Genomic DNA, 15,613 nt, shown 5'->3' with positions numbered 1-15,613 from the left:
TACAAGACATGAAACAGCAACAAACTTCTATTAAAGGAGTACTGATCATTGTCTTTGGTTCAGCCTTTTCTGTTGCAGTTAGATGCTAATCACCACCTGCACAGGTGAGTTTGTGTGACAGTAGAAAACTCTCCATGACCTCTGTTATTTATTAATATCTTGAGCAGCAGTTATAATGAGAGAAAGAGTCGCTGCACTGTGAGTTCTTACTGCAAGAATGTCGGTAATAACCAGCCAAGAAAAAGCAAAAGCAGCTTACAACTCCAGCCAGCACCTCACAACAATGAGTTAAACCCAAAGAGCGCACATGATAACAAGGTTTTTTATAAAAAAAAGCACGGACATCTGGTAAAGAAACACAAAGTGGTTCCCGTCAAGGGTTAACTTAATGTGGAGTAAGAAAAATAAACTGCATTAAGAAACAACGAGACGGCTGGGAAGGTTCTCTGTTTCTCACCATCATGCTCCTTAAGCCTTCAGATGAGTCAGCTTTTTCCTTCCCTCGTTCCCGTTGTTTAACCTTTAAGCTCATTAAAAATTAAGCATGGTAAAATAAATGTGACCGTGTGTAATTAAAAATATCTATCTGTTAAAAACAATCTTGCATCTGTCAGGAGGAAGTCAGCAGAGACAAACAAACAGCAGTGAATTCCAGTGCGTTTTTTCTTGCTCAGTATTGCTGAGGGACCGTCTCAGACGCGGTGCAGTGCAGGTGATTCAAAGGTTACAGTTACCAACTGAATATTTAGAAATCTGTGGCTTAGTCATGTCATAAATTCTGCCTCTGGGCCACAAAAAAACCCCTCAGTGTACACAATACGAAAGTAACCCATGCAATGAAACATACATCCTAACCCTAAGTCATCACTATTGTGCCATAGATGCAGAATTTATTATTTTGCTATCAGTAGAGCCAAGTGTAACTTTTCAAACACCCAGATTTTCCTCTGCTCAGCGACAAGATAGTGACAGTGGACCACTGTGTGCTGTGTGATCTGTGGTGCTCTAAATAAACTGACTCTGGACACACGTGTGCATGTCTCTGTGTGTTATTACATATTGGGTGTACAATAAGTTAAAGGAGCACTTTTATAGTTTGGGAGATTTTTCCACTTTATTTCTGAGGGTTAGATGAGAAGATGGGTACTGCTTTTATTGTGTGCATGATCATGAAGCTACAGCTGCTTAGCTCAGCATTAAGACTGGAAACATTTGCATGAAATGACGGTCTTTTCAAAGACCCACACACTGTTTTGCACCTTTAGTTTCCCTAACATGCTTCTATCAGGAGCAAGGTTTAGTCCCCCAAAAGAAACACAAATAGACAGAAGCAGATTTCTTCTGCTCTTGTTTTTAAACTTTCTTTTTTAACCTTTCCCCTTCGTGATTCGTTGTGACACTGGAAGATATTCATATCTTGTAATGTGACACACTTTATGTATGTTTGATACTCTAATTTAGATTAAAAAATAGGGCTAACAACCAGGTAAAGTGGAACCGACACAGTCTGACTGGACCACTCAAAGCATTTCCACTACAAACCAAACATTCACATTTTCACTTTGTCTTACTCACATCCACACCTATGGCCGATTTAGAAGCAAAAATTAACCCAACGTGAACATCTATGGAGCTGCTGAAAGAAAAACCCAGCACATAGTGAGTGCTCCCAGTCAACAGTGCAAACCACCACACCGCAATGTCATGCCACCCAAAGTGGAGTGGCAGTTTAATTCATTAGAAATGTGTTAAGTGATTTGCACCACTTAAGCACAATATTGACTGAAGCGCGCCTTCCATCATTATCCTAATTATCTGCTTAGTTTTAATATATCAGATTCTACTGTCCTCACGCCGGCATATTGCAAAATATAGCTAATGTGTTTGTGTTTAATCAAATTACACGTGGAGTGTGACAATTTCACTGAATTATCACAAGCTAAGTGTGATAATTTGATTAGACCTAGTATGTTAATAGTGAAGCATAATTATGTTTTTCATATTTAAATGAGACAAAGGCATTTACTGGTGTTGGCTTCTGTTTCATGCTGTTTAAGTGAAAATCACGTTCTATACCTAGCTGGTGCTGGTATTCACATTTCTGTGACAGAGCGGCTGTTTCGCTTGTTTTCAGTGTTTAAACTAAGCTAATCACCCCCTTGGCCTGTAGCTTCATATTTAACACCTACACAAAGAGTAGTATCGATCTTCTCATCCACGCCTCATCAATAAAGCCAATAAGCACATTTCCCAAAATGTCAAAGCATACCTTTAAAGTTTGCCTCCATCCTTTCATCATTACATGTGGCAGTTTCTGGCAGCACAGCACTTTTCAGAAAGTAATCGTCATGTACATGTCCCTGTGGTTTTACTGGTTATACCTCAGGTAGATGGAGGAGTGAGGAGCAGGTATGAGTAGTGACTATAATAGTGGCATGCGAAGGTCAGTTAACCCCTGTTGTTGTTGTGTTTAAAGTTTTATCTGGGTTTTTTTTTTCACTTTAAGATTTCAGTGTAGGTGGACCTGATGCATGCCTTCAACAAAAGTTAAATGAGGACTTGCATGCACAAGAGCTGCAAGTTTCCAGTAATTAAACTTTAACGAAGGCCTTGATTACCAGAAAATGTGCTGTTAAGAATTTTTTATTATGGAATGTTTTAATATTTCTTTGTTCACCCAGGTAAGTAATAGTGTTCTCTATATAGATTCATTATGTTTTCCTGCAGTCATAAAACATTACAGAAAAGTTTAAACATCACACAAATACACAGACATATAACACAACAAGTGGGCATTCACTACATGTATTTCTTTTTTAAATACCAGTAGGCAAAGTAGCCCATCCCGCCCAGTGAACCCATGAGAAAAGAGGCCCCGAAGAAGGACGGCGGCTTCTTTTTTACCATCCGGAAGGCGTTGGGTAGGACTGCCGACAGGAGGGTCGTGTGGATGTCACCCAAGACCTTTCGAAAAGCGTAGCGTTTTTGCACACGCACAAAAAAGGACTGCAGGTTGGGCCGGCTGCCGTCCTCCCAGTATTTCTTAGAAAGTCCCAAGAACTTGAGCCTGTGCAACAAGGCTCCGAGGCAGATGTCAGCTAGTGTAAATTCAGGTCCACAAAGCCACAACTCACACTTTTGGCCTGCGAAGCAAAGAATGCGATAACATCACTATAGAAAACGTCTGGGTTGTGCTTTGATATTCATCATTTGGACATACCTTGATACTCTAGTTTTCTTTTCTCCAGTTCAGCTTCCACTTGATCTAAAACCATGGCTAACTCCCCCAGAATTTTCTTCAGGTAGTTCACATTATCATGGTCCAAGATTTTTGCCTGTCAATTAAACAAGTAAAAAAGTAGCACGCATTAAACTGATGTTTTAATGTTAAATTCAAGTGATAAATTGTTATAAGTTGACATAAATCGAGCCTTTCCCAGCCCCCTTTTAGGCAAGCGTGGCTTCTTATTTAGCGGGACTCAATTTAAACTGTTTTAACTGCAGATGGTGTAATTGTTAAAGCAGCAGTAATTACTTTTTTGTAGTTTTGATAACACTGAAATTTTAGCTAGCAGGGAACATTCCCACAAAAATAACAAACCTTACATAAACTTTGTAATTCTGTCTTTAAGAAAACATTCATTTGAAGCACTATTTCAAATCCTAACAACGTTCAAAGAATGGTGTTAAGTTGCAAGTTATAAAATGTCCTTATACATATTTATGACAATAAAAAACAAAAACAATATTCTGCATTATTCTGATTTGAGGACATCACTGGTGTCTGAGATGACGGGGTTTTTAAAATGCTCCTCGAATGCAATTTCTGAACAAAAGGTATTCTGAATGCAAAATTATGAGACTGTGTCACAGATGTTACTGGATAACATTTATAAACTATATCATTTAAATCAGGTTTTATGATAGATTGACACATTGCAGTGAAATGATTTCTAATGCCACGAGGAAATATATCTAATTTGGAGACTACACTAAAAGTGTTTCACATATTTTCAGGAAATAAAATGTGTCATTTTAACATTTAGCCTAAAATGCTGAAAACATACATTTTAAATTTGATATTTTGACATGCAGTGAGAAACAGCTAGTGCTAGCGCTGCGACAGCAAAGCAAGAACTTTCCTGGTTCTTATATATGCTGATCAGCTGGAGCCGTTCTGTGTGCAGTTTGAATGTTCTCGCTGTACCTGCACAGGTTCCATTCGAGTACTGTGGCTTCCTCCCACAGTTCAGTGCAAATCACGTTAACTGGTGGCTTTAAAATGGCCATAGGTGTGGATGTGACAGTGTGTGGTTGTCCTACTCTGTTAACCAGTCTGACTATCTGCCTCAACCAAAGTTAAACAGGGAAAGCTCCACTCACTCCAAAAACAACATCAAAAGCAACATTTTCACTAAACATTTTTGGAATACTTTGTAGAGATTTATCCAACCTTTAAAAACATTTTTTGGAAGAAAAGAAAAAACTTACAGAAAAATAAAAAACATCTCAGAACATTATTTCAGCCAAAAATATGTATCTAGTTAAATGCTAAAGCCAAACGCCTAAACTGCTTTTTATTGCTTACAAAAAATACAAATAACCTTAATATGAATTATTCTATGGGGGGCATGGAATCTGTTTAAAACTGTCATAATAATCTAAAGTAATTGCAGTGTACTTGTATTTACATAGCATTAGTCTTAAAAACCATTTAAAGCACTTTAACTATATGTCACATCCAGTAGCTCTAAAGATATTTCACTCAAAGCCACAAATAGGAAAACTAACGGCACTGAAGGAAAAGTCAGGATTTCCTCTCTGATCATAAATGTCAGTTTAATAGAGACTTAAACTGTTTGTCCCCCCAAAAAAGCATTAAATACATAAAAATCATACTCGTTACATTCCCGTTCAGGGGTCTCAAATATATGTAATTCAAAATAAGTATATTTTTATTCAGGATTTAAAATTTTAAGGGTTTCACTCGATGAAGCTAATCTTACAGGATGTTTCCTGTGTGATAACCTTCACTTTGTACCCATGAAGGATATTAATACATCAGTTTAAGATGCTAATTCAGGCAGCTGCCCTAAATAAGTATAAATGTATTACACATTTAGAGGATTTAATGGATTTTCTATGTGCACTATAATTTCTTGAAGGGATAACAACAATTTAAAAATGTACAATACACTAAGCTATTAATTCTTACAATAAGTGAGAAATTTATTTAATTTTAATGCATCATTTAATGGATTAAAGGCCCTGAAACTTATGCAAATGAACTCCTATGAATTGCAGTATATGAATCACACCCTGAAAGTCATCTTAAGTCTTCACTTCTGAAGTGTATATTAATGAAATCTGTAGTTGTGAAGGACACTTAAAAGTTAAATGTTAACGTTAATGAAAACACGGGTTCACCATTAGCTTCTTCTGTTTGGAGAGGTACGGTTCTGTCAGCTGAGGCTCCTCATGGTCCAGCTTCATCAGCTCTGTCGCAGCGTTGGCCAGATGTCCTGAAGTTACACACAAACACAGTGCATGCATTCACATTAACTGTGTCCTCTGTTGTTCAGGAAGGGGAAAAAAACACTTTGAATAATATTTAGACACTGTGCTGTCTGCCTGGCATATTTTACTAAAAGCAAATACGCCAGAGTCCAGTGTGTTTAATCTCCAAGGGGATGTCTGACAATACAAAGCTTATTCCCATCTGAGCTCCATTCAGTCTCCCGAGGGCAGAGGAAGAAGCTTGTGTCATCAGCTGTTACACATATTGTTTTTATTTACGTCATCAAGGACATAAGATGTGTCCGTGGTGCACTATAATTTTTTATATTGCTAACGTACAGCACTGTGCAAAACACTTGAGCCACCTCTCATTTCTTTCATTGGGTAAATATAACACAGTATATAAGGCTAAAACATAGTTTGCACAATTGAACCAAACCTCAATATTTGGTAGAATCATGTTCACAAAAGACTTCTATGGATTTTGGGTGCCTTTTAGTCTATTCTCTGTCGAGATGAGCCCAAACTGCTTAAATAATGTTGAGGTCTGGACTCTGAGGAGGCCAGAACATGACTGATAGTTTTCCACTGTGTGTTTTTCTATCCAGGTATGATATTACAACATCAACAGTCAGTCAGGCAGATAATATCTGCTCACATTCACATAACTTCTTTTGTTAGAGATGCTATTTTTTTTGTTTTGTTTTCAAAGGAGCTTGCAAAAAAAAAAAGCGTCTGGACTTCTTTAAGTTGCTTGAAGGCGTTTCACCTCTCATCCGAGAAGCTTCTTCAGTTCTGATTGTTTTGTTTTGTTCTTTAACTACTGCTGTGGACAGGAAGACAGGCGAGTCCAGGATTAAATTTGTTTTTGTTACCTAGCACAGTCCGGTATGGCTTTTACTGTACTACACTTTTAATAGAAGCTGTTTTCATTTTGTTTCTCTGGTCTGAATGGCATGAATCCACTCATCTGTGTTGTTGTTTTTTGTTACCCTTCTTTTTGCCATCTGGGTAACTAATGATGAGTCAAAGTAAAAGATTGATGTTTTGTCTTAGTGTTTAACCTACTTGATTTAGCTCTGCTCATGTCGTTTTATGATTTCCAACTCAAAGATCACTTGAATAATAAAAAAAACATGCAGCTAAAACAAGTTTTTAAGGCATCCCAGACATAAACCTTTAATTACAAAAGCATTTTTATGCATTTTGTGACCTAATTAAGGCAGTTTGGTAAACTAACAGAACAAACTGCGCAGAGGCAGGTGTAGTTCAGCGCAGGCACCATTAATTCAATTCAATTTTATTTATGTAGCACAAAGCACAACAGTTGCTTCAATGTACTTGATATTGCAAGGTAAAGTCTCTGCAATAACACAGTGATTGTATTATGTACTTGGACACTGAAGTTTATATTTTTAGCCAAATCCACCTACAATACTAACAAGTGTAGTTAGTAATGACATTTAGTGTAACATTTGCCAAAAACAGTGTACAACTGTGCTCTGAGATTCTGTTTTTACAAAATAAAAGTCAAACCTTTGAAGTTTTACTTCTTCAGAGTTAAGCAGGAAGATGGAAAAATTCATAAGACAGACTGACACATTACTGAGTTTGTTGTTTTTTGGGGAATTGTTAATAATAAAGATGAAGAACTTGGCCAGGATGCAGAATCTTTTAGTCTTCTAATATTTTGTCAGTCTTTACTTTAGCTGCAAACCTGTGACGCGGCCTATTTTTTGCATATTTTCCATGAGTCTGCTGGAATGATGATGACAAGATGAACCCAGAAAGATAAAAATGTTTGTGTCTGAACTGTCCCTTCAGTCTGAGTCATAATCATCCAAACCAAAGTTTACCGCACAGAGAACACCGATGCGTTCAATGAAATACTCCATAAAGTTGATTTTGCAGGTCCATCACAGACTGGTCAGGATTTCACTGGATAATTAATTCTCCTGCAGACTTTCTTTTATATCTCATCCAGCCTGTTGCTCTGATTTACATGACAAGGCCGTTACCTGATGTGAAGAGCACCACAGTTCAGGCTGGGAGGTCTAATATCTGCCGTTAAAAACCTGGCATCACTACAAAGTGCTGTGTTAAGGGTTTTTGGTATTGAGTAGCACCAAATTACACAGTATGCTAATCACGCTGTGCACATAAAAACCTGGGATTTGTTTTACCAATGATGTGGAAAATGCTGTAAGGAAGATGAATTGCTTTGCATTCAAAATGCATGTGGTTTTCGTCGTAGGAGTCTCTTTGGTACCAGAGCTGAAGCTGAGTCACGCTGAGTGTGTGACAGTGTTCAATATAGCAAGTTAAAAGCACTAAAAAGTTTTTATATCTTTAAAAGAAGAAAGTAGTCAAGAAAAGATGACAAAACCAAAATAGCATCTACCTTTCATCCTGTCAATCCACAAGAAAACTTTCTTTACCTCAGGGATGAGCACTAGGGACAAACATGGGACACTTTTTTCACCAATGAGGGCCCAGTATACACTTCAGTGGGTACCCCTGTTTAACTCCTCATCAAAACCACCGCTGAAGTTCAAACTGAGCATCAGAATGGGGACAAAAGGTGTTTTAAGTGACTTTGAACATTGCATGATTGTGCCAATGATCTACCTAAATATTCCCACGCAACCATCTCCGGTGTTTACGAAGACAACTTTGAGCTGATAGGAAGGCAAAAGAAACTCAAATAACCACTTGTTAACACCACGGTATGCATAAGACCACCTCTGAACACAGAATGTATCAAACTTTGAAGCAGATGGGCAGCAGCAGAAGAAGACCACACCTGGCCCTGCTCATGTGAGCCAAGAACAAGAATTTGAGGATACAATTCACATGGCTTCACCAGAATTGGACTGGCAAAATGTTTCCTGGACTTATGTGTTTTGATTTCTGCTGCAAGATTTGGACAATAGGGTAAAAATTTGGTGTAAACGTGAAAACACTGATCCATCTTACCTTGTATTAACAGTTCAGGTCGCTGGTGGTGCAATGATGTGGGTGTTATTTTCTTGGTATACTGCGGGCTCTTTAGTACCAAATTTAAATACCAAGCCTTTCTGACTATTGTTGCTGACCATATCCATCCATTCATAACCAGAGTATACACAGAGTGCAGTGGTTTCATGCATATTAAGTTAAGTTCATGAGTTCATAATAAGCAGAGATGGGCAGTAACGCGTTACATGTAACACATGGAATGTGCAGAAAATAGGTTTAAATGTTAAACTAATTTCTTCAAGTCAGAGAATGGTGCATATAATTTCATTTTTTGCTTGATGCATAAAGTTAAAAAATTAAAACTGATAAAACAAGTTTAAAAAAAGAGACTTTTCCATTTGATTAATTTTTGTATGATGGATTATGCAGAAAAAGTAGAATTGGGCTGAAAGATCTATCGCTTTATCACCTATTCAGGTTGTAAATTGTGTTTTTAAAAAGTAACTAAGTAACTAAGTAATTTATTACTTTTGAAAATAAGTAATCAGTAAAGTAACGGGTTTACTTTTTTGGGGAAGTAATCAGTAATTAGTTACTGATTACTTTTTTCAAGTAACTTGACCAACACTGATAATAAGTGTAACTGTATTCCAGAGTGAGCAGATCTCAGTCCAATGGAGCACCTTTGAGATGTGACGGAGCAGGGGACTCACATCATGAATTTGCATTTATTTTAGGAACAATCATATGATCCCCTATGAGCAAGCACTTTGGCGACAGTGGGAAGGAAAAACTCCCCTCTTACAGGAACAAACCTTTGACAGAACCAGGCTCAGGGAGGGGCGGCCATCTGCTGCGACCAGTTGGGATGAGAGAATGTTTCTAGCTCCTTGTTGAATGCATACCACTTAAGGCTATCCCTAATTCTGTTGTTTGTTTTAAACTTCCATTGTTTTCATTCAAATTCTGTTGTGTTCATTCAAATTCTGTTCTTTTCATTCTAATTCCGTTGTTTTCATTCAAATTCTATTCATTTCATTCTAATTCTGTTCTTTTCATTGAAATTCCGTTGTTTTCATTCAAATGCTGTTGTTTTCATTCTAATTCTACTCTTTTTATTCAAATTCTATTGTTTGTTTTAGAATTCTGTTGCTTTCATTCAAACTCTGTTTTATACATTCTAATTCCATTGTTTTCATTCAAATTCTGTTGTTTTCATGCAAATTCTTTGGTTTTTGATCAAATTCTGTTCTATTCATTCAAATTCGGTTTTCATTCAAATTCCGTTGTTTCCATTCTAATTCTGTTGTTTTCATGCAAATTCTTTTGTTTTTGATCAAATTCTGTTCTTTTCATTCAAATTCCGTCGTTTTCATTCAAATTCCATTGTTTTCATTCAAATTCCATTGTTTGTTCTCAAATTCCGTCGTTTTCATTCTAATTCTGTTCATTTCATTGAAATTCCGTTGTTTTCATTCTAATTCTACTCTTTTTATTCAAATTCTATTGTTCGTTTTAGAATTCTGTTGCTTTCATTCAAACTCTGTTCTGTACATTCTAACTCCGTTGTTTTCATTCAAAATCTGTTGTTTTCGTTCAAATTCCGTTTTTTTCATTTTAATTCTGTTGTTTTCATTCTAATTCCATTGTTTTCATTCAAATTCCGTTGTTTTCATTCAAATTCCATTGTTTTTGTTCAAATTCTTTTGTTTTCATGCAAATTCTTTTGTTTTTGATCAAATTCTGTTCTTTTCATTCAAATTCTGTTCTTTTCATTCAAATTCCATTGTTTGTTCTCAAATTCCGTCATTTTCATTTTAATTCTGTTGTTTTCATTCTAAGGCAAAATGCGTTCTAACCCCAGTACTAACACAATGTACCTAATTTAGTAGCCAGGGAGCTTAAATATACACATTTTCCTGTATTTGTTTAACACATTTTGCATTTGTTTTAGGATACGTTCTAAATGTAGATGGCTTATCTTTCAATAGGGTTAACACAATTCTACACTATTGTCTATTACAGTTTTTCTCAGTCGCTTTGGTGCGTTTCTCAGATCAGAATTGAAATTCTCATAACTATTAGTTCAACCTCCACAACACTCAGTCATTTGTGCACATCATAGTAGCAATTTCTCCTCTCTCTGAACAAACTGCAAATGATTTTGGACATGAATCAGTTGCTTCCATACATTTCCCTGCTGCTTTCTGACATTTCCATTTGCTTATGTCATGTCAGTCAAAAGTAATCATACCTATGGATGCTGAATAGTCGTTCCCAATAAAACTAATAGTCATACATCCATTGCTTGAGTCATCACACACAAAATTGTTGAACTAGTTATCACATGCCAAATATTGGCCATCTGTCAAGCAAATCCTATACCTTTCTGTATCATTTTTCCTGGAAATGTCTCCGAAATTGAACAATTGATCTCAGGTGAATTACAGCTGTCACTCATGAGGAGGCGTGTGAAAGTTTAGTTGTAACCAATGACAAACAACTTGTTCACTGTCAATTATGGATGAATCCTGTGAGTCCCCAATTGGCAAGCATATATAAACTGCGCAGGAGCTAGTGTGTACCATTTCTACACTTCTGTGACACAAAATGGAAGGTCAGCACCGTGGAAGAGGGGTGAGGATGCGGGGAGGAAGGGGAAGGGGAAGAGGGAGAAGAGGCAGATATAGGCGGATCCCTAATGAAATAAGGGCTACAATTGTGGACCATGTTGTCAACCACGGCCTCACCATGGAGGAGGCTGGTCGAAGGGTGCAACCCAATACTGGAAGAACTACTGTCAGTTCAATCATTCAAACATTCCGTAGGGAAAACAGGTATGCAAACAGTAATACACTGTACTGTACTGTGCCATCTCAGACACATCACATGTTACTGTACTGTATTTGCAATTTCACAAAAAGCTCACTCTGCACCACATAGGATTGTAAGACAACCTCGCGGAGGCGGAAGAGGGCCCCTTTTTACCCCACAGCAAGAAGAAGCCATTTGTGCAATGGTCATTGCAAACAATGCAATAAAGCTGAGATAAATACAAAGCGCTGTCATAGAGAATTACACGGTATTTGGCAATATTGAATCTGTTTCAATTTCAACAATTGACAGAGTACTCAAGAAAAATGAAATCCACATGAAGCAATTGTATAAAGTGCCATTTGAACGAAACAGTGACAGGGTGAAGGAGATCCGTCACCAGTATGTGCAGGTAAAGCTGGTCTTCTATGTTCTGCACTGCAAACTGTTTTACAGTACTTCGTAGTTTCATGCAGTACACTTGCAATTCCACAGCACATACTCTACAATGTGTTTTACCAAATGCATGCATTACTGTTTGTTACTGTACACAGGCATATTGTGACATTGCATTTCTGTCTCTCTCTAAAGCGTGTACTGGAGCTGGAAGCCAGGGAAACACTGCACACATTCATATATGTTGATGAGGCAGGTTTCAATCTGGCCAAAGGCAGAAGGCGTGGAAGAAATCGCATTGGACAGAGAGCAACCACTGAAGTCCCTGGTCAGCGCGGAGGGAATATTACCATGTGTGCATGTGTGTATTCTACAGTGAACAAGTGACTGTAGCATATTTTTCTTTTGCACAATTCTGTAGGATTACAAACACTTCTACACAATGGAAATGTGAAACGTACGTATTCAGTGTCTCAGTTACTCCCAAGACTCCCATAACATCTACAGTGACTTTACTGCACATTTCAGATGGCTGTACAGGTAGGCCATAGTACTGTCGTCAGCATTTTCAGGTGTCACCAATTGTTTTTGCAATGGGAAACACTGAAATTATAAACTGTCATAGTGGAAACATGACAATGCCATTTGACTATCTTGTTCATAAAGATGGTGTCAAGACTTTTCATTTTGATGGCACTGACAGTTTCATTGACATGGATACTTGCTTTTGAGGTATGGATAATCAATTCTGTGCATGTGACGTGCTTTTGCAGGCTATCCACTAGGTTTTGCAGTTTGCACTAATTGTTTTGGGAAATGCACTAACTGCTGTGCAAATGTTAATGGTGTTCTGAGGAACGCACCAAAGCGACTGAGAAAAACTGTAAATATAAATTTTTCAAAATATAATTTATGAATAATTATGCAAACTCTAGAAGGAAGCATTTTTGCTTTTATTGTGGAGCCTTTTTTTTATAATTTGACCTTTTCACTCTGTATTAATTGATAAATGTAATATCTTAGAAATAACAAAAGGGACAAAAATATATCATTAACTCACCACACACACAGACACACACACCTGCAGACCCACATGTATCTATTCAGATATTAAACGTGTGTGAACATGCATTGTGAAATGGAGCAGAGCCCTCTGTCACATTAAATTAAACTGAGTCAGTGAACACTGTGATTCTATGGACACTGCGTGCCTTTGTGCTACACACACTCGAGTGGATTCAGTTGCTAAAATTTGCAAATCATCCTGTTTCTGGAAAGACCCTGAAGTCTTGCTCAGTTTTTCGTGAGGAGATCAGACAGTCTTCATATTGTACCTTTTTTGGGGAACAAAGGTTTGGTCAGTTAAAGCTATTTTGGCTTTTTCACATAACTGACCTGAATGGACAGAGAGCTGCGTCTGTCCTTTAGTCAAATTTGATAAATGTTTTCTTTTCAGATTAAAGTTACTGAAGTAATGGGATCATCTTGACAGATATTGGAAGAAAAGGAAGCTCCTAAGAAGAACTTGAATCTCCTTCGGGAAGCCTGAAGAACTGTTCCTGACGATTACTTCAAGACATTACACAAAAGCTTGCCTCAGAGAGGTCAGAGCATAATGAAGATAAAGATGGTTTTGACTTTCCGGTTATAGAGTTGTTTTTTACCTCAAACAACATCCTGTATTTCCATTTATTTTTGCACATTTCATTAAATCTGCACTTCTTTCCTGTTTGTTTTTGTTCGTTTATTTTAAATCTCTTTGTGAACTTTCAGGATGTAGCTTGAGATTTACTTCTTCTATAGTTCTGAATTAAACGCAGGTCAGTCTTTGTGATGTATGTTTCTCGTGTGTCCTTTAAATAAGCGGCTACAGAAGCAGCAGAAGGTCAGCTGACGTAACACAGATGAAAACAGCTGATCTAGCTATCAACGTTCTTGTAAAGCAGCGGTCCCCAACCGTTTTTGCGCCACGGACCGGTTTATGCCCGACAATATTTTCACGGACCGGCCTTTAAGGTGTTGCGGATAAATACAACAAAATAAAACTAGTACCGGTACCGAAAAAAAGAAGATTTATTCATAACACACGTGAAAAGACCCAGGAAAACCGAGTTAACGATCAAAACGATAACAAAATAACGCTGAAAACCGATAAAAACCCTGAAAACCACACATTTCACACCTGAGCCTCAACTCTCGCGGCCCGGTACCAAATGACTCACAGACCAGTACCGGTCCGAGGCCTGGGGGTTGGGGACTGCTGTTGTAAAGGTATTTACTTAATCTGTTAAAATTAACTGAATCAAAACTGATGTGAAAACAAAAAATAAAAAACTTACTTGAAAATTTGAAACAATGCTTCTTATTTCTTACATCTTAAATATTGGAGGAACCTGAACTTTTCTAACACTGAATAAATTTGTTATTCACAAGAAAATCAAATCTGCACTCACAAAGCAGGGAGGCAATCTAACTGTCAAGAGCTATAGGAATGTTTATAGACATCTCGAAATACAATAAAAATGCATTTGATTAAAAGGGATCCTTTATTTCTTCTATTGACCTTACACTATGTTTGAACAAAAACAACCCAAAAACCATTCTCTAAGTAACACGAGCTGTTTTGTAATTCCCAAAGATGCTAAAATACGAGCATTCGTGCCTCCGCAGTGCAGTGAGCTGGCTTCACTTACTACGTATTTCTGCTGTGGCGTACTTTGGGATCATAGAGTCAGTCGTGAGCTCTGGATGAAGGATGCAGCCATGTGTGTACGCATCCATGGGCAGACCATCCAGTAGCTGACGGTACTGCTGCACACGATCGTAGAGAGGCGAGTCTGCGTCAGGGATCAGCTGAGCCACTGTGTCTGTGTGAGTAAGACAAGAGCATGAAAAAGAGAAAACATTTTTACAGGAATACAAACTGGGCAAAATGTAGTGAATCATAATTACATGCTGCAGAGCATTATTCTGTGGACTTTTTCTTAATCTGTCCAAAACCCCCAAGGTCTCTAAGCAACCACACAAACCCAGAATAACACAGTTGTGCCAGATTCAGCTATCAGACACACAACATGGTAACCTGGTAACAGGTGGAGGACTATAATACACCACCCGTCACGTTTGACAAAGCCTGACATACTGAAACAATCTGAAACTAAAATTATAGACCTGTGGATGAATTCCTTTAGGAATTAGTTTACATCCATATCTGTTCAGGCTTATACACTCAGGTCCATAAGTATTTGGACAAACACATGTTTGCCTCTGTACACCAAATTCTTTCCCTTAATCCAGTCACCCCGTGGCAGTGCAGGTGAACATCAGAAAAACCACAGAAAAAAACTGACCTGTGTTTAGCTTCCTTTTATTTAACAAAAATTCCACTTGGATAATTGTTTACTGGTCAGGCACGAAATGTGTAAATTCTTTCGGCTTCTCAAGGTCAAGTCAATTCGAATAAAGTCACTTTTATTTTACAGTGCAACTGTGGTAATGTGACCCAAGTACATGTTTGTGCCAAATGTAAAGAAAATCCCCGAAAGTGTTCCTGACATACTGAGCTTTCAGAAATGGTACAGATGTTAGGGCTGGAGGTGAGGTCACAGTGACCTTGATTACCAAAATCTAACCAGTTCATCCTTCAGGTGAAGGGAACAACAAGATCAACAACAATTTATGTTGAGTGAAAACACTAGACTATGGTATAACCCAAAGGTAGGCAACCCCGGGCCTCAAGTGACGGTGTCCTGCAGGTTTTAGATGTGTCCTTGGTCAAACACCGCTGATTTAAATGGCTAAATTACCTCCTCAACATGTCTTGAAGTTCTCCAGGCGCCTGGTAATGGACTAATCATTTGATTCAGGTGTGTTGACCCGGGGTGACATCTAAAACCTGCAGGACACCGGCCCTCGAACCCTGGAGTTG

General features: G+C 37.9%; 1 protein-coding gene across 1 annotated transcript in view; it reads right to left on the bottom strand.

Annotated features, from left to right (window-relative positions):
- Positions 1-329: 329 nt before the first annotated feature.
- The window catches only part of gdap1l1 (ganglioside induced differentiation associated protein 1-like 1), a 28,678-nt gene continuing 13,394 nt past the window's right edge, over positions 330-15,613 (bottom strand). The window contains exons 3-6 of the mRNA XM_040038192.1: positions 14,379-14,552; positions 5,428-5,522; positions 3,221-3,335; positions 330-3,143 (exon numbers count right to left, since the gene is read on the bottom strand). Of these exons, the coding sequence (XP_039894126.1) occupies positions 2,800-3,143; positions 3,221-3,335; positions 5,428-5,522; positions 14,379-14,552 (728 nt within the window). The 3' untranslated portion in view covers positions 330-2,799. The remainder of the gene's footprint in view (positions 3,144-3,220; positions 3,336-5,427; positions 5,523-14,378; positions 14,553-15,613) is intronic.

This window comes from Simochromis diagramma, unplaced genomic scaffold (genome assembly GCF_900408965.1).
Source record: "Simochromis diagramma unplaced genomic scaffold, fSimDia1.1 OVJJ01000061.1, whole genome shotgun sequence".
NCBI classification, from domain to species: domain Eukaryota; kingdom Metazoa; phylum Chordata; class Actinopteri; order Cichliformes; family Cichlidae; genus Simochromis; species Simochromis diagramma.
This window is presented reverse-complemented; position numbering and strand designations above follow the sequence as displayed.